General features: G+C 37.5%; 3 protein-coding genes and 1 non-coding gene across 4 annotated transcripts; 2 read left to right on the top strand and 2 right to left on the bottom strand.

Annotated features, from left to right (window-relative positions):
* Window positions 1-209: 209 nt before the first annotated feature.
* Window positions 210-12,303, top strand: LOC147282229 (ubiquitin C-terminal hydrolase 12). Its single transcript, XM_086246153.1, has 32 exons — window positions 210-344; window positions 576-639; window positions 859-1,006; window positions 1,204-1,361; window positions 2,858-3,123; window positions 3,221-3,439; window positions 3,773-3,881; window positions 3,977-4,092; window positions 4,424-4,522; window positions 4,718-4,827; window positions 5,952-6,026; window positions 6,582-6,660; window positions 6,761-6,907; window positions 7,010-7,090; window positions 7,186-7,305; window positions 7,425-7,547; window positions 8,178-8,255; window positions 8,383-8,471; window positions 8,556-8,664; window positions 8,812-8,880; window positions 8,970-9,077; window positions 9,201-9,256; window positions 9,353-9,530; window positions 9,638-9,739; window positions 9,828-9,899; window positions 10,308-10,373; window positions 10,509-10,574; window positions 10,810-10,896; window positions 11,062-11,178; window positions 11,297-11,371; window positions 11,491-11,577; window positions 11,798-12,303. The coding sequence occupies exons 1-32, from the start codon at window positions 315-317 to the stop codon at window positions 11,837-11,839; spliced, it is 3,345 nt and encodes a 1,114-aa protein (XP_086102279.1). The 5' UTR covers window positions 210-314; the 3' UTR covers window positions 11,840-12,303.
* Window positions 12,304-16,301: 3,998 nt separating this feature from the next.
* Window positions 16,302-18,489, bottom strand: LOC147282228 (uncharacterized). Its single transcript, XM_086248914.1, has 7 exons — window positions 18,153-18,489; window positions 17,952-18,045; window positions 17,796-17,866; window positions 17,546-17,665; window positions 17,319-17,431; window positions 16,902-17,001; window positions 16,302-16,591 (listed from the first exon to the last, which is right to left on the bottom strand). Exons 1-7 carry the CDS (start codon window positions 18,466-18,468, stop codon window positions 16,497-16,499), a joined length of 909 nt encoding a protein of 302 aa, XP_086105040.1. The 5' UTR covers window positions 18,469-18,489; the 3' UTR covers window positions 16,302-16,496.
* A 130-nt stretch (window positions 18,490-18,619) lies between these two features.
* Window positions 18,620-18,692, top strand: TRNAR-CCU (transfer RNA arginine (anticodon CCU)). Its single transcript has one exon. It is a non-coding gene; the product is annotated as a tRNA-Arg (tRNA).
* Window positions 18,693-18,885: 193 nt separating this feature from the next.
* Window positions 18,886-24,832, bottom strand: AMP1 (Peptidase M28 family protein). Its single transcript, XM_086248525.1, has 10 exons — window positions 23,797-24,832; window positions 22,365-22,607; window positions 21,534-21,686; window positions 21,335-21,403; window positions 21,151-21,238; window positions 20,903-20,986; window positions 20,663-20,751; window positions 20,011-20,127; window positions 19,353-19,487; window positions 18,886-19,173 (listed from the first exon to the last, which is right to left on the bottom strand). Exons 1-10 carry the CDS (start codon window positions 24,754-24,756, stop codon window positions 18,985-18,987), a joined length of 2,127 nt encoding a protein of 708 aa, XP_086104651.1. The 5' UTR covers window positions 24,757-24,832; the 3' UTR covers window positions 18,886-18,984.
* Between the last annotated feature and the right edge of the window lie 1,629 nt (window positions 24,833-26,461).

The raw sequence follows: 26,461 nt of genomic DNA, 5'->3' as shown, positions 1-26,461 counted from the left end.
GAGAAAATTTAATTATGGGAAGGGTGTGAGAGTGTGAAATGAGAAAAAGTGGGAAAAGGGTGTGCAAAAAGAAAAAAAAAGGTGTGCAAATAGTAGCACTCTTCCCATACTGCCCTCAAATTTCAAGGAAATTACCAATTTACCCCTCCCACCCGAAGTTGCACCCGCGCGGCTTGTCTTCTTTGCAAACGAAGCCTGCTTGGCTCTTCCTCTCTCTCTCTCTCTCTCTCCCCTCTTCCCCCTCGCTCTCTATCTCTTTCACTGTTTCCGTTCGTCTCTCAGATTCGTCGATCGGACGGCCCATTGCTCCATCAATGACTATGATGACGCCTCCACCGCTCGATGTACGTACCAACTCCTCCTCTACATTTTTGCACCCTTATTTTCCATTGAGTTTTGGTCTCGTTGTTTGTTTCTGATCGCCTAGGGTTCCATTCCCTATTCGGGGGTTGTGAATTGGATTGAATTTTGAAAATCCACCTACTTAGAGTGATTTATTTGCTAGGGTTATGATTCAGTTGGATAGGGTTAGGTTTTGCTCGATCAGAGCTTTGATTGTGTTTTTGTGTTCGCAGCAAGAGGACGAAGAGATGCTCGTGCCGCATTCGGATTCGGTCGAAGGCCCTCAGCCTATGGAAGGTTTCCCTTTTAGCAATTTTACGATCATTCACTGTTTGAATTTCACAAATTTGTGTTTGCAGAGTGGTTTTGAAGCTTTATGTGTTGCATGATTGATCTGGAAAATTGAGTTTTGTGTGAATTCGGTGTTGTAGTGTGTGATTACAGTGCAAGTGATTTGATTTTTAGGGTTTTGTTTTTGTTATTTTCTGAAATTTATTGTATTTGACGTGCTTATAGTAGCTCCAGTGGAGCCGGCGAGTACAGTTGATAGTCAGCCAGTGGAGGATCCTCCAACTTTGAAATTCACTTGGACAATTGAGAACTTTGCTAGGCTGAACACCAAGAAGCACTACTCTGAGATGTTCGTAGTTGGCGGTTATAAATGGTATTTTTTCCCTTGTCACCCGCATGTTAAAAACTGATTTACGTGCCTTAAGCTGGCCTTTTTTTTTTGGGTTATTGGATTTTGTTGGTACATTGGGATGGGATTGAAACCAGGGCTTATCCTAGTCCTAGCTTTTGTCCCCACCATCCCCAAGTGGCTTATTGGTATTGGATGTTGATTTGCTGTGGTTTGATCAGGCGGATACTTATATTTCCTAAGGGAAACAATGTGGAGTACCTGTCAATGTATTTAGATGTCGCGGATTCAGGGACATTGCCATATGGGTGGAGTAGATATGCGCAGTTCAGCTTGGCTGTAGTTAATCAGATTCATAGCAAGTACACAATGAGAAAGGGTATATTTCTTTATCACTCTTATTTTGTTTTAGCATTTATATTTGTGCTTTTGCTTAGTTGTCATTTGGTAGGCATTTATCACTAAGCTTTTCAAGTAGAACTTACTATTCTTGGAGTGGACATACCGGCTTTCAACTTCATACTTATTGGGGTGATTCTATTTGAACCAAATAACCCAGTTAACCACCATTGTTAAGCTTTTAATTCCAGTTTACCTCTTCAAAATCAAAGCACAAAAGAAAAAAAAATTTCACGCTTTCTCTCTTCTGCCTCTCCCTCCCTTTCTAACACCTTGGCTAATGCTGGCAGCACCATGGCCTGCCCATCTGGCAACGGTGGCGACTTTCCTTTTCAAGTTAGAAAAATGAGGAATAAAAAGGTAATTCACTAAAAAAAATTTAGTGGACAGACTGAGAAAAATCTTGGGTTAAATCGAGTCACCCTTGTTCTTGTTAAAGATTCTAATAAGGTTTTGAATCTTTTGATCAGCACTTGTTACCCCTGCTGTTACCTAGAATGTACTAGATAAATATTGGAAGTTATCTTCTCCTCTCTTCCTAATATTTCTTTGTCAATATTGATAGTTCAGCTGTGTTCGGTCAGAAAAATGTTTCCTTTATATAATACATTGACTTTGGGTTTAATTAGACTCTCTGGGGAACTAGAGACTAAAAGGATGTGATATTGCAAGAAAGGAAATATAATATTGCTTTTTTCTTTTTCTTTTTTCTTGGTAATGGGAAGTTTTGCTTGTTTGCTTATGGTAAAAACATTAAGCGATGGGGTGAAGTGAAAGACAAGCTACCTTAGTTTCCTTTTAGAACAGGGTAAATTGGTTAAAGTAGAAATAAACAGATCTTCATGGTTACTAATACGTAAAATGATGATCATAGCCTGCATGCATTTGATATGCATGGGTCTAGAAGCTTAGTTGCAAAGCAAAATATTGCTTCTCTTACAAGTATATAGGGTCAATTAGAGGTTAACAATAGAAGTGGAAAAAGGAATATTTTGTTATATATTTGTGTGCAATTGAACATTATTGTGCAAATTAATTGCTTGCATGCATTTGATACCTGTGGGTCTAAAAGCTCATTGCAAAGCATGACATCAATCCTTTCATAAGTATCTAGAGCTCAAATAGAGATTAATATATAAAGTGGGAAAATGAAGATTTTGTTATAAACCGTGTGCAATTAAAAGATTATATGCAAATTATATTCTGGGTAATATGGAAGCTTAAAAATGCTAAATCAAGGTTATCCATTTATTAAGGGATCAGCTTGTTGTGGTATTCCAACCTTGTAAAAATTGGAGATATGAACTGCAAATATGGTAATAAATTGTAGCCTATTCATTTGGTCTATAACCTAACAAACTTTACTGGTTCAACAGAACTATAATTTGAAATGTGTTTTGTCAGAACTGTCCTGAGGCTGGTGTTTAATCAGAACTTTTCTGATCTTTAATCTTGATTCTTTGCATGACGTTCCAGACACGCAACACCAGTTTAATGCAAGAGAAAGTGACTGGGGATTCACATCATTCATGCCTCTCAGTGATCTTTATGACCCTAGTAGGGGTTATCTAGTGAATGATACAGTCTTGGTTGAAGCTGAGGTTGCTGTCCGTAAGGTTCTTGATTACTGGTCGTATGACTCAAAAAAGGAAACTGGCTATGTTGGTCTCAAGAACCAGGGAGCAACTTGTTATATGAATTCTCTCCTCCAGACTTTGTACCATATACCTTACTTCAGAAAGGTCGTAATGTGATCTTCTGTTTTCATTGTAAGCTCAACATGAATTGTTTCATGGATTTTATATGAAAGAGTTATCTCAATTTTGGCTTACTTATCAGGCTGTGTATCATATGCCAACAACTGAGAATGACATGCCTTCAGGAAGCATCCCTTTGGCGCTGCAAAGTTTATTTTATAAGCTTCAATATAATGAGAGCAGTGTTGCAACTAAAGAATTGACGAAGTCTTTTGGGTGGGATACATATGATTCGTTTATGCAACATGATGTGCAGGAACTTAATAGAGTTCTTTGTGAAAAGCTTGAAGATAAAATGAAGGTATAGAAATTTTCAGTTTTGCCTCTATGAATATATATTCTGTTTCATTTTGAGAATATATATTTTTGTTTCATTTTGAGAATATATATTTTTGTTTCATTTTGAGAATATATATTTTTGTTTCATTTTAAAAATATATTATTTTGTTTCATTTTGAGAATATATTTCTTTGTTTCATTTTGAGAATATATATTTTTGTTTCATTTTGAGAAACTATTGTTTTGTTTCATTTTGAGCATATATTTTTTTGTTTCATTTTGAGGATATATATTTTTTGTTTTATTTTGAGAATATATTTATTGTTTCATCTTGATCATTGTTCTGCTGGTCCAGGGAACTGTTGTCGAGGGTACAATACAGCAGTTATTTGAAGGACATCACATGAATTACATTGAATGCATCAATGTGGACTACAAATCTACAAGAAAAGAATCATTTTATGGTATGCATTTCTCGGCACAACTTTCTATAGTCAAGAGTTGGAAATATATTGTAAATGTCAGTGCATGCCACTGGTTTCTGCTTATTTCTTTGCAGATCTCCAGCTTGATGTGAAAGGCTGTCGGGATGTTTATGCTTCTTTTGACAAGTATGTAGAAGTTGAACGTCTTGAGGGTGACAATAAATATCACGCTGAAGGGCATGGTTTGCAGGTTAATTACTGAATGTCTATGGGTGACTTTGTGCATTTGTACTGTAAATTTTGATCTGATGTTGCTCTTAGTTGCTTCCTTTAATTACTTGCCAAAGTTAGTGCTTTACTTTTATATTCTCTGCTAATGAGATTTTTAATATATTGGTTCTCAAGGCGTTCTTGGGTGTCTTTGTGCTTTTTGTGTTGTAGTTTCTGATTGGATGCTGCCCTTAGTTTCTTCCTCCATTTAATCACTTACTGAAGCCAGTGTTCTTACATTTATTTTCTTTGATAATGACATGGTTAAAATATTGTCTCAAGGCATATTTTGGAATTGATGTTTTTTCCAGGATGCTAAGAAGGGTGTCCTGTTTATTGATTTCCCTCCCGTTCTTCAACTTCAACTAAAGCGGTTTGAGTATGATTTTATGCGGGACACTATGGTAAAGGTTTGTATCGGAAACTAATTTTCTGCTTCATCATGCTTTATCGCTGGGTGTTATCATGTGCTCAATGCATTCACTCGTTTCATCATCGTGCTTTATTCGTCTGTTGTGTGCGATAATGATTTTTTTTTTTTTTTGAAAGAAAGTTCATTATCATGGTAAATTAATGTTTAATACTTTGTATTTTTTTTTTGGCAGATAAATGATCGCTATGAATTTCCTCTTCAACTTGACCTTGATAGGGAGAATGGCAAATATCTATCACCCGACTCAGATAAGAGTGTACGCAACCTCTACACTCTTCATAGGTATCCATTATTCCTCTGCTATTGTATGATTTATGCAACATTGACCATTCTTTCAATGTACATGATATCAATAATGAGTGACATTAGTTATTTCATGTATTCAGTGACAATATGTTCCTTTAACATCTCGTTTAGAACTGTCCAACATAATGAAAATGCAGTCTATTTATTGAGGCTGTAGAAATCCAAATAAGGAAACCCTAAAACAACCAATAGAGAAGCTGAAAATGCTTAAATTAAGTCAAACCTATATATACTAAAAACCCTAAGCTACGAAACTGAACCTACACCATCGTCGCAAGTAAGTGCATTGGCGCACATCATGATCTTTTATGTTCGATTCTAAATGTTTGGTGGATTATATCTTGGAGATATCCCTTCCTTATTTTCCATTTTAGCTAATTGTATTGAATTTCAAATTGTATATAGATTTGACAAAATATAGAAAGTGTGCTAGAGTAGCACCAGAAATGGCATTGAATAAATGATAGATTTAAGTTCTAGTAGATCTAGGGGCAGTTTAGTAACTTTAATTAAGGCCCACAGTGAAGGGGAAAGAAAAATCAAAGTCCGACAATCAATTTCCATTCTATGTTGTAATAATATAGTTCATCTGTTTCCTAAATGTGGCAAGTAATTTCAATGAATTATACTTTTGAGGCATTTTCCTTTGCACAATTTTAGATAATCATAGAAATTTCCCTGCTGTGGATATGATGTACCCAACAGATGGACCACCTTTTGTATTTATGTCTTTCTGCTACAACATCCTCCAGCATAGGATCTTGAAATTAGTTAATGTTAATAACTTTCTATGTGATCTGTCGCCATTCATGATGTGTGGGAATCCACTTCTTTATCAAAGTTCATGCCTCTGACTATTGAGGCATGGTGCCTCTCTACCACTAGTAAATTGGCTTGGGTTTTGAAAAAAGGTACAAGTTTTATACATCAGTTGTGTCCAACAGTAATTGTACAAAAACCCCTAATGGAAGATATGAAAACATGGGTACTCAAGTCTCCTTTTGCATCTGCATGTTTGGAGTTTTTCATGCCTTTTGTGCAGCTTTGTAATATTTACTTTGTAGTTGCTTACTTTCTATAATAATTTTTTGTTCTCGCAGTGTCTTAGTTCATAGTGGTGGGGTGCATGGTGGACATTACTATGCTTATATCAGGCCAACCCTCTCTGACCAGTGGTATGTAACTATGTATCTATGGAATCAATTCTTTCCATGCTTGTTTGCACATTCTCTGTCGCACACAAAAACACATCCATAGGTGCACACACATTTGCACTGCTTTTTCACCTTTTTTTGCTTGTTCGAATGAGTTTGATTTTTTGGGGTCTATATTTATTTCATGCCTTTCCCATAGAATTTGGCACCAAAACTCGGTTTACCTCACATGTTTCTCATTTCATGTTTATAAAATTTTAAAGAATACACCTGTTTTGTTATATGCGTTTGATTCTGAGTACTTGGAAAGGATCTTTATCCTTCTATTACAAATGTTACAGGATTTCTGGGATATGGTTGTACAGTTTTGGGGCAGAAATGATGCTTATTTTTTTTTATTGATTTTTGAGTAATGCATTACCATGTTTATTTTCACGAATTATTCTGGTGTTAGTATTTACTTCCACAACTTGAATTGTTGTATGCATGCCATGAGTGTATCTGTGCATGCATTATCCGCAGATGTTGATAGTTTGTCAGTTCACTGTGATGTAATTTCCTCCTTTGTTGTGTTAGGTACAAGTTTGATGATGAACGTGTGACAAAAGAGGATGTGAAGAGGGCATTAGAAGAGCAGTATGGTGGTGAGGAAGAGGTGAGTTTTTTGGCTTTATCCCAACTGCTCCAGTCATCATGAATTTTTTACTTGTCACTTAATTGCTAATTGACCTTTTGTTGTCTTGTATGTCGAACAGATGCCACAGACCAATCCTGGATTCAATAATACTCCTTTCAAGTTTACAAAATACTCTAATGCATACATGCTTGTGTATATACGGGACAGTGATAAGGACAAAATAATATGTAATGTTGATGAGAAAGACATAGCTGAACACCTAAGGGTATAATGCTTGTTTGCACTTATAGTTAATGTTATATTACGAATAAGTTGTCTGCATCCAAGTGTCTAAGAGACCGGACTGACATTCTTTGTTTCATCTCAGATAAGGTTGAAGAAAGAACAAGAAGAAAAGGAGGACAAAAGGAGATATAAAGCACAAGCTCACCTTTACACTATTATTAAGGTACAAAGTTCTTATCTATCCCTGTTTTCACCATTACTTGTTTAGAAGTGCTAGTACAGAAAATTGTTGAAGAGGCAATTTATTGAAATGTTTAGGTTGCTCGAGATGAGGACCTGGCAGAACAAATTGGAAAGGATATATATTTTGACCTTGTGGACCATGACAAAGTTCGTAGTTTCCGTATTCAGAAACAGACACCCTTTAATCTTTTCAAGGTAAAGCCATACAGGCTCACTTTTGTACATTCATGCCTTCTTTTTTCCTTTTCCCCTTTTTGGGGTGGGGTTATGGGAAATTGTTGATTATTGGGGATGCCTTTTGAAATGGCTCACAGGAGGATGTTGCAAAAGAGTTTGGCATACCAGTGCAATTTCAGCGATTCTGGATTTGGGCTAAGAGGCAAAACCACACATATCGCCCCAATCGACCATTGACACCCCAAGAAGAATCACAATCAGTAATAACCTTACACCACTTCTTATTCTTTAAAGGATTTTCAAAGTTACATGGCACTTAAACTTGGATGCCCTGCTCCTAGCCTATCTGCTTTGTCTCAGCATCATTACCTTTTCTTTTGTAAATTCATAATTCTTATTTTGTTTCTGACTTTTTATCTTCCCTCCACCTGGTTTTAAGAACAAATGTTGTCTTTGTTGCCTCTGAAACTGAAGTATTCAAGTTTATCAATGGACGATGGATGGTTGTAATCGTCAATTTCATTTAGAAATTTGGAATTTAACACAATGCTTAATGAATGGAATTATTGGAATTTCAGATCCATTCTGCTTCAGTATTGTCTGAAGGGTGTAAAAGGAGTTCTCGCTCCCCCCCTCTCGCCCTCTCTCACTCTCTCTCTTGTGTGTGTGTGTGTGCACTTGGTGTTCATGGCCAACACACCTCTGTAGCATTTTTATATGAAGTTTTTGTACTATAGAGAAAAATTTTTGTTCATGGGTTTGGATAAAACTTTGATCTCAGATTTTGAAATTATTATTTGTGTTTCGAACTGCACATTGGTTCCCATCAGATCTTGGTAGGTATCTGTGCCCTATGCAAGCTAATGATGATGACCATTTGCCTTTTGTAGGTTGGACAGTTGAGAGAGGTATCAAATAAAACACACAATGCCGAGCTAAAGTTGTTTTTGGAAGTGGAGCTTGGGCTGGTAATCTAGTCTTACTCTGTTGTTGTTATGGCCTGTGTGGTTTGAGGCTTATTTGTGGCTGTAGTCACAATTTCTGTATGAAAGAGATCTTTTCTTACAGTTTTATTGATTCTATAAAATGCTTCAGGATCAACGTCCTATTCCTCCACCTGACAAAACAAAGGATGATATCCTGCTTTTCTTTAAGCTTTATGAACCTGACAAACGAGAACTACGGTACCTCTGGCTGTTTCTGCTCAGCTGAAATTTTTATGCTTTTGCTTCATGTTTGCTGATTTATATTTTCTTTTGTGTTTCCAGGTTTGTTGGTAGACTTTTTGTGAAGAGTTCTAGTAAGCCAATAGAAATTTTAGCAAAATTAAATCAAATGGCTGGTTTTGCTCCTGAAGAAGAAATTGAACTTTATGAGGTTTGTTTCATCTTAATTTAATGGCTTCAGCTGTGCCAAATTTATATATATAGACACACATAATGTATACAAGTATTACAATTTGATGCATGCTTGAGCATAGCATTCTTAAGCAAAACCTTATATCTGTTTTCGTGCTACATTCAGGAAATAAAGTTTGAGCCTTGTATCATGTGCGAACACCTTGACAAGAGGACTTCATTTCGTTTAAGTCAGGTAACTGTTGCTATGTAGCATGATAGGTACATTGTAAACAAGTGTCTGCTATAACAATTAACTGTTTTGATGCTTTTCTCCTCTTCCAGATTGAAGATGGGGACATTATATGCTTTCAGAAATCTACTCCACTTGAAAGTGAAGAATGTAAATATCCTAATGTCCCTTCATTTTTGGAATATGTACATAATCGCCAGGTACAGGCTGCTGAAACCTTTACTTGATTTTTGCACCTCCTTTTACTTGGTTTTTAGTGTTTCTATGGTCTTAGTTTGTCCAGTGTCAAAGCTAACTATATGAAATGATTTGGTGCTTTACAGATTGTTCATTTTCGTTCTTTGGAGAAACCGAAGGAGGATGATTTTTCCTTGGAATTGTAAGTACTTCAGTCTGGAACCATTTTCTCTCATAGCTTGAGTATCCATCATTGTTGCGTTTTTCAGTGATCTAACTGTCCGTTATTGTTTTCTAGGTCAAAGTTACACACTTACGATGACGTGGTGGAGAAGGTGGCTAACCAAATTGGTCTGGATGATCCTACCAAAATCAGACTCACTGCTCATAACTGCTATTCTCAACAACCTAAACCCCAACCAATCAAATATCGGGGAGTAGAGCATTTAACAGATATGCTAGTCCATTACAATCAAGTAGGTGGCATTGTATTGAGCTTGCAGCTTTCACTGTTATTTAACGCTCACTCTCTTAAGCATCATGTATTGTGGCTGCTAATTATGATTTCCATTTCCTTTTACAGAGCTCTGATATTTTGTACTATGAAGTATTGGACATCCCCCTTCCAGAATTGCAAGGCCTAAAAAATCTGAAAGTTGCTTTCCATCATGCTACAAAAGATGAGGTGTGTGAAATATTTGGTCAGCTTCTTGTGCTTATGGATCATGATTACACAATTTCGGACATTATAGTGTTGTGTAATTTGCTTACAGGTGGTGATTCACAATATTAGGTTGCCCAAACAAAGCACTGTTGGGGATGTGATTAATGTACTTAAAACAAAAGTAAGGTTTCTCATTATTTTGGTTTCCTTATATTTTAACGTATGTGCCTGTTAGTTTTTACTATCCATGAATGTCCATATAAAAATTTCTATTGATCATACATGGAAGTCCTATTCGTGTTCTTTTTGTATAACCAAATGATGCAGTCATATATTGACAAAACTCTATTAAAGTTTTTTTTTTTTTCCTAACATGGTTTAAGAGTTGAGAGCTATTAGCCTGATGCATCTGTAGTAATCTTGCAGTAGGAAACATATCTTGACAAATTTATTTGACCCTTAATTAGCCCTCTCCCCCTCCCCCCTCTCCCCCCCCCCCCCCCCCCCCCTCTTTCTTGTTATCGTATCTTATGCCCCTTTAAGTTTGCCTATAATAGATTTTACTCAATGTATGTTGTACCTGAAACAGGTAGAGCTGTCTCAGCCAAATGCAGAACTCAGACTTCTTGAGGTTTTCTATCACAAGATCTACAAGGTAATAACTTCTTGTATGTAAACTGTTTCAACATGTATCAATATGAATCTTGACTGGTTATATCAGTAATTTTTTCCTCCTATTTGAATTAATTGTATTAATCTCAAGGACCACTCATCTCTTATTCATTTTCAGATCTTCCCACACAGTGAAAAAATTGAGAATATAAATGACCAGTACTGGACTTTGCGTGCAGAGGAGGCAAGTTCCATTTCCCCTCTTTTTCTTTATTCATTTTTTTCCAGATAAGTTTCTCCTTATTTTCTTTTCAGTTCAACATTTTTAGACTGTAGGAATCTAGTTTTGTAGGGCAAGATTGTAATATACTTGAGTGGTTTTTCTTTTCCAGATTAGCATCCATTTAGGAGTGGTTTTGATTGATATTTTGAATGCCAGTGTTCTTTGAATCTGACTTTTCTTATTTCTTGTGTATCAGATTCCAGAAGAAGAGAAAAACTTGGGTCTCCATGATCGCTTGATTCATGTTTACCACTTCACAAAGGAGACTGCACAGAACCAGATGGTATTGGAATTTTAATATATTTTTTCTTCTTAGAAAGTGTCTCAAATTATTTTATTACTGTTTCAATTAAGGATGGAGAATTATTGCACCCAAACTCTGTGTTCTTTTTTATTTTTGTACAACAATTTGTGATTCTTAGCATGTCGTTCTTTGTACATTTTACAGCAAGTACAAAATTTCGGGGAACCTTTCTTCTTGGTCATCCATGAAGGTGAAACTTTAGCTGAAGTTAAAGTACGCATACAAAAGAAATTGCAGGTCCCTGATGAGGAGTTCTCAAAGGTACTTGGACCGACACTTTGTATTTATTGCAAGGTCACTAGACTAGTAGTGTGTTCTACGACATTAATTTAAAGGTTTTTATTTTGCTTGCTCATGTATTTTTTTTTTGGTTGTGCAGTGGAAGTTTGCATTCTTGTCACTTGGTCGTCCAGAGTACCTGCAGGATTCTGATATCGTTTCCAGTCGTTTTCAGGTATTTGGTGTAATCTAGTTCCTTTTTCCTCTTTCTATCATATTATGACTGAGAGTGTGGCTATTGATATTGCATTTGTGGGTTCTTTAATTCCAATATCTTGGTTTTGTTTTCTTCAGAGAAGAGATGTTTATGGAGCTTGGGAGCAGTACCTTGGGTTGGAACACTCTGATAATGCTCCTAAGAGGGCTTATGCAGTAAATCAGGTGAGTGATGTTGTACTAAAGTCCCCTTAATACTGTCTGATTCACTGAAAACAACAACACTATCCTGTGGTTCCCCAAATTCAAACTTAGCAAAAAGAGGGGGCTGAGGCGGAGTCCTGTTCACTCACATTATATGTACTTCACATGCTTATGTTAGCTAGGGTGTAGGATAAACATGATACCTCCCTTCTTAGTATTGATTCACCTCAAAATCTTGCAGAACCGTCACGCATATGAGAAGCCTGTTAAAATATACAACTGATGAGAGTTGATGAGTCCTCGACCACTGCATCAGCTTGTACTAAGCATCCTCCTCTGCCACAGAGGCAATCTGGAAATAGCGAGGCTGAAATGGCACAGGTAAAGAAACAACAAAGCTCACATAGAGGTGATTAGGATTCAGTTATTGGTTTGTGGGATCAATTATTTTTTTCATGTCGTTGGGGAATAGCCTGGATGTGTATTATTTTTCCTTTTCTTTTTTCCTGAAGGGCACCTCCTTGTTTGAGGGGTTGGTTGCTTTTCATATACAACTTCCATTGTAATTTAGCAAGTACATAAGAGATTTTGAGGGCATGTATATTGGTACAGTCGGCAACATTTAGGATGATTTCGTAATATTGTTCCTCTGATTAATTGCAAATGGGTTTGTATAACATTATTGATCCAAATTACGATTTTGGCTCTTTAGTTTGTATAAAATAAATGGTTGTGCGTTTGAGTGTTGATTGTGTTTGTCAAACTTTTTTATATTTTTTTCTGCTTGCGTTCTCTTTTCCTCCTCATATCTATAAAAGCTCAAATCCTAGGAGTGTAGTTACCTTCTTCTTCCCAAAGCCGCCCATTCCAAAGTGTGTCAATAAATATGAGGTTACCTCCCTCATATTTACCCACCCAGCAGAGGCCAGAGTCCAAAAAAAGGCTCATACCAGAAAGCTCATCAACTCCTCACTCGACTCCGGGTTGGGGCTTCGGAGAGGAGTCACAGATCTCTGGATGCCCGCGAAATGTTAATTGACACAAATGATGGTTTTGGTGAGCTTGTGGTCAGGCAGCCCAGACCCACGTACATGCATTTCCAAGTTGCAGAAGTAACATGCCAAGACAGTTTTGTTGATGGGTGTATAAGAAAACTTGGAACAATCTGCTACTCTTATATGTGTGTTCTTGTTTTTACTCAATTTGGTGAACCCTTTATATAATGTGTGGTTGCTTATGTTTCGTACATAGTAACATTTTGTAATTACAGTTGCTGTGTAGTCTGTGGTATGGCACTTGTGCCCTACCTACTGTGAATCATGTTTTTTGTTCACAAAATTCTGTTTTGCTGGCTCTGATTGTATAAGCAGTATAGATGAACATGAGTGACAAAAGTACCAATATCCACCAAAGTAACATGAGTGGCAACAGCCCCATGCTTGACCACGTCCTGGCCCATCACCTGTTGAAAAGTAAAGGGCAATACAAAGGCAGTCAAGTTTTGCAGGTTTAGTACTCAAGCAGATGGAAGCATTACATATCATGTCGAGGGCTTGCATTCTCTATTTTTCTATGGTTTCAATTAAATATCCAACTTGCATGGATATTTAATTACACATGGATCAGAAACTTACCTACAGATACATTAATTACAACTATGCCATTGATCTCGCCAGCCTTCCATGCTGAAAGGGAAAATGTGCTTAACACAAACATGCAGATGCACCCCGAAACATCTACATCTCTACAACAAAAATGGGTTAATTCTAGTACTTTCCAATATAAAAATGAACAGTTAGACCTAATTTGGTCTCAACTGGATTGGAGAATGGAAAGTTTTGGCCACTTGAGGAAAAATGTCATTAGTTGGAATTTGGACTGTCAAAATGTCAAAAACAAGCCTTATTGTTACCTGCCATATACTGCAGCCGGATTGACATTTGGAAAGTAAATTAGTATATCCTATACAGCAGGATCAAAAAGGTAGGTGGAGTCTGGATATCATGCCTTTACAAGTGAAGAAGATGCCACCGACCAAATGTGCTACTAAAAGTCATCAAGAGAAAAACATTAGAAGACACATACACCAAGCATGTTAGCCATATTTGGGTGGATCATCCCAGAACCTTTTGTCATTCCCCCAACTCTTATATTTGTCCCTCCAACCTGAGCAATTCACAATCTTGTTTGAGATTTAAACAATCTTGTTTTCTATGCACAAAAAAGAAAAGAAATAGTTTAGTTGGTTGTAACATATGCTAACAATGACAAACTGAACCATCAGAGTCATCCCAACATCTTGGCATCACACAGTATGCTTTAAGAACAAACAAAAACAAGCAAAATAACAGTTGCTCCTGATTGGGTCATTGGTCCAGCATCCATATCATGATCCCAACATAATTGTTCCATTGAGCAGATTAACCCAGATAATCGCAAGCCAAAGTTACTACAGAGAACCAGCAATTACCCTATCCCAAAATAGCCGATATTTCAGTCATCAAAGATATAAATACAGGAAACAAGATCTTGCACACCTGAGACTGAATTGCCACACTCTTGCTAACGAGGTCAGTTGTTGTGATTGCTACTGCTGCATTATCTGCCCTGCAGTAGAAAAGGGAATTCAATGCTGAAAATAAATACAACCGGGTACATAAACATGAAAGTATGTCAATTGTCTAAGCTAAGTTGATAAGTATTGGCATTTACCCCTCAGTTGATGATGATAGTGAATTAACCAGTTTTGGAAGAGATTTTAGAAGTGCTTCCTGCATATGAGACTTAAAGAATGAATCATCTTGTACAACATTAAGAACAACAGATCACATTATATATCTACCAAACTAATAACATGCAACATTTATCAGCTGACCAATTTAAACCAACAAGAAATACTATGCACATCAGTATGATTAACATAACAAGAAAACAAGCATATGGTGGTATATGTTATCTTTTTTATTATTTGACCAATCACAGCAGTTTCATTCAGCACTTCCTCTGGCCTCATTTGAAGTAGCTGCAGCACAAAGACTCTCAATTACAAGGGTTCCCAAACCAAGCATATGCAGAAGCATCTATGGGATTGACAGTCACCCTCATTGGAAGGTTTCTCGGCCATGTAAGACTAACAGTAAGAGGGTGACTCAAAGAACTCCCAAGTTTTTGGAGGACAAAATAAAAAGGAAATTGACAATATGCGTCAATAATGTCCTGCTGCATTAATTCAGAAACCACAATGCAGAAAGAACATATGTCGAATGAATAATCAGAACAATTTGATTTATGAAATTCAATCACCAAAGCAGTGCCATAAAAACAAGTTTATCCGTCTCATCATCATTGGCTAATAAACAAAAGAAGCACCCAAGGGAGATACTCTGTCGTACCGTCTTTTAAGTGTTACCGTACATAAGGGAATGATACTGTACCCCAAGTCTCATTTTCCATCATTACCAACTCTTTTTTTCAACTTTTCTTTGTTCTTGTTTCCAAAGTGGACTAATTTTTTTACTGAAATTACAAGTCCGCATATTCTTTTTCGTTCTTACTTGCTCTTTGTTGGATGATGGTTGTTTTTATTTTAGGACCCAACATAAAACCAAAATTTTAGAATTAAAACTTAATATAAAGCTGATAAATTAGCGCCAAAATGCTCGAGGAAAAAAGGAAAATAAACTGTCTGAGTGTTCAACACTTGAATCCATGAAAAAAAAAAAAAAACAAAATGGCCATGCATTTATAAAAGTTTAATTATAATTTTAAAAGTCATAAAGTTTTAATTTTTTAAAGGTAAAATTAGAGGACCAGAATGAAAGTTTACCTAAAAAAACTTAAAAGCTGTTTTATTTCAAAATTAGAGTCAAAATAAATAAGTGGGGAATTTACTTTATAGTAACTTTTTCTCATAATTACTTTACTTCACAACAATATCAAACTATGCCTTAGGAGCTTATCTTAGATTATTTTTATTTCTTACAATCAAATGTCAACTTCAGATTCTGAAAACTGAAACGATAAAAAAATTATTAAAAAAAAAAAAAAAAAAAGAAGCAAAGCATAGTATTCACTGTTCAAGCCACTATTGCCAAATAACCAGAGAAACATATTTTATTTCCTTTGGTGCAGAAGCTACAGCATGGTTAGAAAGAAGTATCCTCTTTGGAAGCCCAAGACTTCATTGGCCCAACTTTAAAACTAAAGCCTTTTTCGTTCAAAGAGAAGTGTCCATGATATTTGAAGAGTCATTAAAAAAAACATAAATAAATAAATCAATAGTCACTCTAGAGTCTAGAGTTAATGTCAAGTTCTATTAAGAGTATTTATTTGAGTCCAGTGTTATTAAGAGTCTATTTATTTGGGTCTAAGGAAAATACAATGTCTTTGAGTATTAATGAGTCTTTAGTATTCTAAGAAGTCTTTTGATAGCTTGAGGAGTTTGGGAGATGTATCTGAAGCCTATAAATAAGGCTACTTGCTGTAAGGCTAATCAAATTTTGATGAATGAAAATCAAGTGTAGTGGAAGGCTTGGTGCCTTCTTTACCTTCTCTCTTTCCTTTCTACACTCTTCTCTATCTCTCTCATTTCTCTAAACTTACAGCAGCCTAAACCCTCTTTGTTCTCTAAAACATTCTATTCCATAAAAATTCTATCATATTAAGCATAACCCTGGGCCAACACCCACCTTGTCTTGTCCTGCATCACCCTTGCAATAGTCATGCCTGAATGAAGGATACCAAAGATGAAAACAGATACCTTTTGTATTATCTTTGTAAGATTACAAGTAAACAAACTTCAATTTATAAAACAGAAAATAAAAATAAAAAAAGAGTACAAATTGATGCTCCAATTCCTTGCACAACGGCGTAAATGGCCTAGCCAGTTTTGTAAACAAGATTGTTTGAGTAGTCTCTGTCCGTTGGATTACCTTCCCCATCTACAAAACTCGGTATGATATCAAACCATTAATGGTCTCCACAACTACTCGATTCATGCGTACAAGAAGCAGCAAATAAGATCTCGCTTTAGGCCCTATACCAACAAAACAGCACCACATCAAGTCCTGGAATTTCTGTACAAAAAAAAAAGTCCTGGAATCTTTGTTAGATCAAGTGATCAACAAACATACAGGGCTTGGACAAAGTTTATACTCATAGTACTTGGTATTTGCATATACAAGTAGTCCATGGTTTCATGCAGAGAAAATTTTGGTAGTTTAGAGATTTCAAATGAAAGATTTTGCATATGTCAACAAGCATAGATACACAGTCACTGTCAGCAGGATTGCGATTGTTCTTATATTAATATAAATTCGGTAAAGGAGTTGAAAGAATACACTTACCCAGACCCAGGGATGAAATTTCATCTTGGTGAAGGAAATTACTTCCCCTTGCTTTCTTCTCCAAGCCTGAATTAATCTTCTCAACAGCGGCAAGCAGGTCCTTCAAGTCGAGTTCAACACAATGCAAAAAAAATTTAGAAATAGGAAAAACAATTGAGCAACAAAACCGACATCACACGACTACAAAATAAAACCACAGACGATTTGCAAGTTTCCAAATCAACACACAATTTTAATGCATCATCCATTGTTAGAAACTTAGAAAGATACTCATAGCTATAATTTTGCCACTAAATGATTCCCAATGTAGGTAGCAGAGCAGTTCCTTTATCATGGGCATTATCTGGGATTAAAGTCTGCATAATCTGCAAGCATAAATCCAACCAATTACAAGAAACATGAAGCAGAACTCCATACCTCCCAAGGTGCTAAACTTTTCATGTAGGAAGGAAGACTCTCATAATCATCCCTGGATACCTTTACAAGAGACAAAGCAGCTTGAGCTACCTCTGGTTCACCCTCTACTTCCCCTACATTTATTTCACAAAGAAAGCCAATACCAACATGGGCAATCATTAGGTTTTGTTTATACCCAAAGTGATGATTTACTAACAAAATGGGCTGAAAAATACAGCATTAAGTACCGAAATCTGAGAGTATTTCATCTCCGGATGCTCCGGAGGTCTCCGTGGAAGGATCATACGACCCCTTAAAGGCCTTAAACTCATGCAAAGACATATCTGGGTCCTCATTTTTAGCATTAGCTGCATGAGAGTGATAGAGGAAAAGTGTGAATGGCATAGCAATTAGCAAACAAGTAAGAAATTTCCAGCATTGTGAACAAGAAATAACAACAACAACCAAAATGAAAAGAGATTTGGGTTTCAATTTCACCTTGAAATGCTAAAGTGGCAAGGGACGCATCCGAAAGCCCAAGCTTCTTCAAACTCAATGACTCGTCTAATCTAAGCAAAAACACTGATAAGAAAACACAAAGACCAAAACAACCCTTTCAATTTCAAATTGAAATTCAATTTTGGATAAGGATACAAAGCGTCTTCTTCATCAACGACAGGTGAATCAAATTCGGTGTCCTCCGGACCAGGCGACGTCAAAAAACTATCATCATCGTCAATCTCAAGTTCTACAGCATCAAAATCCGAATCAACAATCACAAAATAATTGTAATTGGGTCAATTAAGGACTTGTTTGGTTACCGAGAAAATCAGAGGGTTTTGCGAGAGCACCTACCTTGGGCGACGTAACCCAACGGCGAGAGACGATCTTGGAGGTGGAGGAGGCGGGCCTGGTTGTCCTTGTAGACCTCGTTGCAGTGGCCCAAGAGCTCCTCGAAGGAGACTGTGGCAAACGACATCGTTTCGAGGAGGTTGAGGTGGGTGCTGGAAGCAGAGACACGGCGGTTGAGGGACTGTATGAAGGTGGACGACGCCGAATCAAGAGGGATGGGGAGGCGGTCGACGGAGGTCTTGAGGGCGTCGCAGCTGCTCTGCAGGTGGTTGCAGAAGGTCGCCACGCCCTTGCAGAAGCTCGATATGGATTCCTCCATTTCTCAGTTTCACTGAAACTCGCTCACTCAGTCTCTCAGAGTCACAGCTAAACCGTTTTCGCTTTATTTTGGTTCCTTTCGGAATTAAATGGGCGGGAAGATAATTTGTTTTTGTTACTTATAAAATTAACTGATACAATGAGAGTATCAAGCGCCTGTAGCTCAGTGGATAGAGCGTCTGTTTCCTAAGCAGAAGGCCGTAGGTTCGACCCCTACCTGGCGCGAGGTTTTTGCTTACATTTCTTCACCTTTTGTTATCTCGGCGCCACTTCTTCCGTCTTTTTTGACCTTTTTTCCCGACCGAGTGGATGTAGAATTCTGTTAAATTTTAATTAATGCATCAGGCCAGAAAGGAAGTCATTTCATTCAGAGAAACTAATTACAGTTTACAAAAACTGTGTATTACAGGGGGGAAAGTACATATTCTTCTACTCATTGCTCATTCATTCATACATACAAGTCGGCGCGTAAATTTTTTCTTTTTCTTTTTATAAAATTTTGAGTACATTATTAGAATCAGAAGAACTCTCCTCTCAGCAGACTGGCAGCCCTCTGAATGGCTCTAGCAACCCTCCAAACTTCGTGCTGAATTTTGGCCTGCCCTTCTCTCCGACTCATTCTCTTCGCTCGAAACATTGCATCTGCTACTCCGGGAAAGAAAAACAGCTTGCTTGCATTTGCATGGTCACTAGGAGGTCCATAAACCTACAAAAAGAAGAGGAGCGAAATGATCACCATGCAATGTATTGTATATGCATTGCACCCTTCTCTGTTTCTTTTTAACTTCAGGATTCCTTGGATGTATTGTCTACTGAAGCCTACTGAACAAGACACTAATCACTTGCAATCAGCTTTGTTGAACCAAGGAAAAGGAAAATACTTACAAGATGCTTGAACCACCGTCTTCCTTCAAGTCCATCTGAATCCAGGAAGCCTCTTTCAGCAAGCATCAGCCGATCATTCAATGCACGCTTCTTCAAAATTATTAAATCACTTGTACTTTCTGGCTCTCTCAGTTTCTGCACTTCAAAACAACAAGGGAAATTTCACCGGCATTCCTTTTGATTTATGTTTATTCCACTTCAAAACAAGGAAAAGAATTCAAAGCAAAGCTACATGCTAAATGTTTCATTATTGTCCCAAAAACTTGGGGCTTAAATAAAATTGCAAAAAATTATACATAAATAGAATTATCTAATACTCAATTGCCCATATCCATGGAATCTGAAGTTTCTTGCAAATTTCAGTCTTGCAAGAAACTCATTGCTCGAAATTCTAAGCCAATAATATGAAAACACAAACAAAATACACACACAACGCAATCATTCCTAATAAGCAAATAAAACCTTGGAATTTCACATAAATACATATCTATCAATAGAGGACAAGGAATTGAAGAGCCACATGGTACAAATGCATAAATAAGTGCAAACCTCAGGGGAGCTCAATGAAATTACCCAAACAAGAACTACTCTTAGAATAAATAAATAAAAATGAATTTTTATTTTTATTTTCAAACTTGAATAAAATTTCTGTTTTCACCTGCGCTTCATCTTCAGCTTCTTTGGCTGCAGAGGCAAATTCCTGAATTGCTATTGTGAGAGGCTGTAGAGATACACTCCCATTCAACAAGCTACTGTTCAAAACATCTTCATAATGCTGCCCAAAATTCAAAAAGATGTAGGTTTAGTATTTCATTTAAAACGGGCTAACCAGAAACATAAAAGAAGCCTAGATTGCACATCGTTCAGCCACAAAAAAAATGTAACAGCACTCTTGACACCTTGTTTAAACTGAAAGGTGTCACATGTTACAGCCAGCCATGCTATAAACCCCGCAAGTCTGATGGACATGAATCTTGAAGTTATTTTCCCTTTACATCATTTTATTCTATCAATTATCAAAAAGAAAATGCTTACATCCTGTTTTTATCTTAATTTTACGTCACTCTACTTTGTATTCATGACATCTTAAATTTAAGAAAGTGAAGATGTTCTCAGGGCGTGATTCGTCTGACACTTAAAAGCACACCACATCTGAAAGACAAATGTTTATTCTTTCCAGCCCAAACTCAACTTAAAAGTATTTAGTTTAGCAATTCTCAATTCCACTCAACAAAATCCATAAAGAAAAATATTAACCACCAATGTTTCACATAAAGAAGAAATTTAAGCAGCTCAGAGAAGATTGACACCTTTAACTGATCCACATAAGAGAGGAAATTGAAAGGTAGAATTGAATCATCAGCCAGGTGGAGGGCTAGAAGTCCCCATATTCCAGCAACTGAGAAAATCAGAAGAGAAGTTCTGTTGAAGATTTAAAAGTAAAGTAATACCCTTCTAATCTATTATAATCTTGAAGTAACAGATACTTTTGTGATTGTGGACAAATGTGGGAAGTAAAAAGTATAAAACAAAGAATGAAAGGAGCTAACCAGCCACATGACGCTGAAACAAAGGATCTCCAAAGTTTTTCATCCAGTCATAGGAGTCGAAAGCAGTGTGATAAACAGGAAAATCTGAACAAGAATGAAGATTCATCACACTACCACATTGTTAATATCAAAACTCAACTTATCTATTCAAATTACTAGCAAACTACATGTTTACACAATTTGATAAGCCTTTCAAAGTCTGATCCAAAATTTTGTCAATCTAAAAGTAAAGAAAATAAGAGGTCTACCTCTTCCATAGTATATATCAATGGAAGGAACCCCTGCATGTTGTACAAATGGGGCAAAATCAGAATCGAGTCCACTAAGTCTTTGGATCTGCAATCCATGAAAAAACAAACTTACCAAAACAGTCATACCAGATAATACATGGAAGTATGGAGCAAGAAAGGGAATTGTGGATTATTCACTTACATCAATTCTTCTATTTGTGGTCATCCACTTCTCATATACAGTGGCACCCTCTGAGTCAGGATCTTTGACCTGAAGTCAGTTTGAATAGCAGTTAATTACATGATACTCAAAAAGCAGGTGTCAACACTGACGCACATCTAAGGAAACTTACCATAATTTTTTTAAAATTGTTTTTACTGATTATTATTATTTAATTTACCTTCTTTGTAACCTCAAGAATGAGATTGTCCAGCTGAGGAGTCGCACCAACAAAGAATCCTGGCCCTTGAACTGCACAATCTACATTAAGGTAGGCAACAGCTTTGGAGCCTAGATTAACAAGATTTTGTTCAACCCACTCAGTAGATCCTACCTGGAAGGTCAGAACATAATGGATTTAAACTTTAGAGATCAATAAACTGAAGTATTCCAATGAAACAACTTTAAGTAATAAAAAGACTTAAAAAACCATCGAGGCAAAAGAATAACCGTTCAGTGCCCTAGGCCCCTAACATATATATAATGACCTCAAAGAAGCATCCTAGTTGGATGTATAATCTTAAACAAGAACTCGAAATTACTCTTAACCATCCATATTGGATTCTCTAAAACAATCGCAACCCAGTTTTGTCACCAACCCATGGGTCTTTTAAAATTAGGATGAGTGGAGCAGCCTCATCTCTCTTTACTGAATTGATGGACCTAAAAATGCCCTTCCATGCAATAAAGGGTTCATATTACTAACAGGATAACAGTTGCAAGTGTTGAAGAGAAGCTGAAGCTTCAGTGCAGCAAATCCTATATGACTTGGTCTCTTAGATGCCTCTTTCCATACACATGTGATGCTGCAAATAACCTAGCACTCAACTTTGTAAGTTTCACCATCTCTCAGCAACATATTATGTGCGTAATGCGCACTTTTTTATCTTGTTAAAGACAAAATAAAAGAACTGAGAGATTGATGCCCTGATCCAACCACCCTCCTCTCGAACACAAATACATGCAAACACTGGTAAACATCAGCAACCAATCATGAAGGAATATCACCTACCATTCCAAACTCTTCTGCATCCCAACTACACAGAATAATTGTCCTCCTAGGATTCCAACCCGAATGCATCAGAAGAGCATATCGACGAGCAATGTCAAGTAACGCTGCAGTTCCACTGTTGGGGTCAACAGCTCCATACGTCCATGCATCTCTATGGTTGCCAAGCAGCACATAGCGGTCAGGCTCTTCTAACCCCCTTATGACAGCAAAAACATTATGAATTGTCACCACCTTTTTCTCGCCCTAAAATTAAGACACGAAGTATAAGTTAAAACAGATATGAGGAGAGAGGGAATGAGGAAGGATATTATTAAGGGAACAGGATAAAAATGTAATCATTTCACTTTCTTTTTTGGATTTTTCTTTTGAAAATTCCAATAGGTATGTGAAAAAATTAGTATTTAAAAGGAAACAAAAAAAGAGAATATAAGAGAATGGAGAAGTGCATTTCTTTAACGAGTTACTGGTTACATACATGGTAGGTAATGCAATGCAGAGTGACAGGAAAAACAGGTTTTCAACAGAGAGACTAAATAAACTCGTAAGCACAATGCAATAGACACACTTCCTCGGCAAATGACAGAACATAATTTCCACATAAATATGAACATTATGGCTCTCAAAATTCTCATAATAATTTACGCTTATGGATATATTATCAATCTCATGTAAATGCTTATTTGAACCAAATTATAAATTGAGAGTCCGAGTGTAATGCAAGTTCAAATGCACAATATGCTCAGGGAACAAGTGAAAACACACATGTCTATAGTGCCAAAAAAAACATTACAGTCATTAAACTACTCTGATCCACACAAAAAACATGCATGGAATGTCCACACAAAAAAACATGCAGGGAATGTCCACATATGCCAAGCCAAAGCAAAACCAATCTCTAGAGTCAGTCAAGCAATTCCTCTTGTGTCAACACCCATAAAATGACATTCCACAATTGGTCCATAAAGTCATGATTCTAAAATCTTATACTACATCTAATAAGACCCAAAATTAGAATTTGTCCAAGTATCTAACTCTCAGCTGAACTTTGCAAATTGAGACAAACCAACAAAGCAAATATCCAAATTTGATTAAAATTTTAGCCAAGTAAATAATTCTACAAAAATGGCCAAAATTTCCCAACTTTTTCACAAATGTCTGTTTCTAGCAAAATCCCAAATTTATAGCTGAAGCTACACCTTCCCAGCGCCCACAACCGATTTTGACTAAACTTTACACAGCTACCAGTCTGAATAAGAAAAAAAAAAAAAAAAAAAAACAGAAATAACAGAAAACACCAAAGTCAAAAGAAAACATTCTGATTCAAGCCCTCTAACACAAACAGACATTTCCAAAACACCACTTTTTCCACAACATTTGACTACAAAATATGCCCAAATACTACAAGCATGGGCATGAACCAAAGCAGCCTTACCTGGTAAGTGAAGTTCACCAGAGTCGGGCCAGGCCCCACACGCTGGACTCCGGCCCGCCACTGGGGCGGTGCCGGAGCCCCGCCCAGGGAGCCCAAAATGACCTCGGCGGCCTCCGCAGACAGGGGCATAGATGGAATTTTAGGAAACTTGTTCAAAACCTCAGGGTCCTCCAACCCCAAGCTCTCGGCTCCATCAACCCCGGCCCACCCGGGGCTCAGTGGGTCCCCCGCGCCCCTCATCACAAACCCTCTCTCAAAACCCTTCTTAAACCCACCACCATCACCCCCCTCGGCGTACAATAGCACGGACAGCGCACCCTTTTCCTCTGCCTTTCTAACCACTTCCCCTCTGGGCAAGCCGCCACCTTTTCTAGCGATCACCACGCACCCGCTAACGTTCACCCCCAGCTCCCCCAGCGCACGATAGTCCTCGTCCGTACCGTGGTTCACGAACACCGCCTTAGCGTGCGCCGACCCGGAGGGGGAGTAGGCGTGGTATGGCTGCACGACGCCGTTTTGATTAGGGAGACCTAAACCCGGCTCGGCGAGCGGGATGTCGACGTGGCTGCCGTTGCTAAAATGCGCGGCGAGGGAGGCGTGGAGGGGGTAGGAGAGGAGGGCGTTGTAGTGGGCCGAGTGGGTGTCGAGGCCCAGGCCGGCGAAGTGGGCCTGGACGTATTGGGTGGTGTCGAGAGAGGCCTTGGTTCCGGCGAGGTGAGAGTGCAGGGTGAGGGCGCGGAGGTAGGAGGAAACGGTGTCGTTGGTGGCATGGGAGAGGAAAATCCGGCGGAAGCGGAGGGCAGTTTGGAGATTTGAGGAGGGGGGTGTAGGGTGGGGATAATGCAGAGTATAAAAGCCCAGAATGCAGAAGATGAAGAGGATGAAGAGGAAGGTGCATGTTGTTGATGAAGGCTTTGAAGTGAAGAAGATGGTGGTGGGGTTGGGCAGAGGTTGACCCATTTCTAGAGAGAGAAAGAGACAGAGAGGAGGGTTACAAGTTTAATTGTTGTTGGTGGACTGGTGGAGTTATCAGAGAGAAGAGAAAGAGTGCTGGTTTCAATGGGGTTGGGCACTTGGGCTGGCCAAACCCAAACACACGAGTTTCGGTGGGAGTTAAGTGACTTACTATTCATTTCATTTTTTTAAATGTTTTGTATTTCTGTAGCTTTCTTTTTTCTTTTTCTTTTTTTGTCAATACTTATTATTTCTAATATCAGCCGAAAAAAACAAAGAAAACTTGTTTTTTTCTGACAAGGCAGTCCATGTTAAAAAAAAACTTTGATGTTTCATTGTCAATGTAATTTATATTATTATAAAGTCAAAACTTCTAATTTTGAAACATTTTAAATAACTAAATTGTTTTTTTTTTTTTGGCCAAGAAATACCTAAATTGTTAAAAGGTTAAAAAAGTCAATTTCAAATATTGTAAAAGGCTCAAGACTTCAATCCAAGTACAAAGCAAATAACCTTCAAAAGTTTCCCTCACATAAACCAGGATAGGGTAGGCAAATGTAAATACCTTTGAATGGTGATTATGGTGTTGAGTGCATGTTTCTATATCTATTAAGTACACGGGTGTTTAGTTTTATACTTTTATTAAGAGTCTTTTTTTTAATTTATTAATTAACTGTGATTTATGATATTTGAACAATGGGGGCTATTCCGACCACTCTAAAATACTAAGTTGACCACCATAAGATTTTTTCCCCATTTTTTCCTATTTTACCCTTGCATTAAAGAAAAAAAAAAACACTTCCCCATTAACAATCCACCCACTGCCACCACCACCCCTCCCCATAATTGGTTCAAACCAATTTAACTAGCAACAAGAACACAATTAGAGGATCGAAAACCATACATGGGTTGACCCAATACGCCGTCAGAATCTGCCGAAATTGGCGAAAAAAGTCGCAAAGCTTCGCGACGTCGATTAGCCACGCAAGTTGGTCGGATGAGCAAGGGAAGACCAGTGTTGGACTCGTTGTGACCTGGGGAACAAAGCCCAAGTGGTCCAACATCTCAACTTCGCCGAAAAAGAAAGATCGTCGACAAAGAGGCTGATCGGGTCTTCGCCTGGGTTCGGGTTTTTTGGGCTTTCCTAGTTTGAAGACTACCATGGGGAAAGAGAGGAGAGGCAGTTAAGTTGACCGGTGGTGGTCTCGTCGCCATTGGTCGCTGGACAGCGACACAACGAATTAAGCATTTTTATTTACACAACCCATAATAAATTTTTTTATTTACATTAAGGGTATATTAGGAATATTTGCAAAATAATTGAGAAGGGTGGTCAATTAAGCATTTTTGAGTGGTTTGCATAGTCCTCCACTATTTAAACTAAGTAAATTCATAATCTACTCCAATTAAGGGAGATTATGTGTCATCCACTAGATCAAATGATCATTGAATTTTATTAAGAATCCTTGAGGCAGTAAGATTGTAAATTGTGTGGATTTGTAACCTATATCAATCTCAAATTCTCAGAGTAACTCCAATCAGCTTTCATATAAATTCTCTTATAAGCATAAAAATGTAGACATACATAGCATTAGAAGGGTGAGTCATTGGATTGCTAAACACCTATTTTATATAAATTAAAATCTTATAATCTAATAACTCATCTCTTCCATACTCATGTATGCTTATATTTCTCATGTTTATAAGAGAA

This window comes from Dryas octopetala, chromosome 6 (genome assembly GCF_963921425.1).
Source record: "Dryas octopetala chromosome 6, drDryOcto1.1, whole genome shotgun sequence".
In the NCBI taxonomy this organism is placed as follows: Eukaryota; Viridiplantae; Streptophyta; class Magnoliopsida; order Rosales; family Rosaceae; genus Dryas; species Dryas octopetala.
Note: the sequence above shows the minus strand (reverse complement) of the source record. Positions and strands in the feature narration are given on the sequence as shown.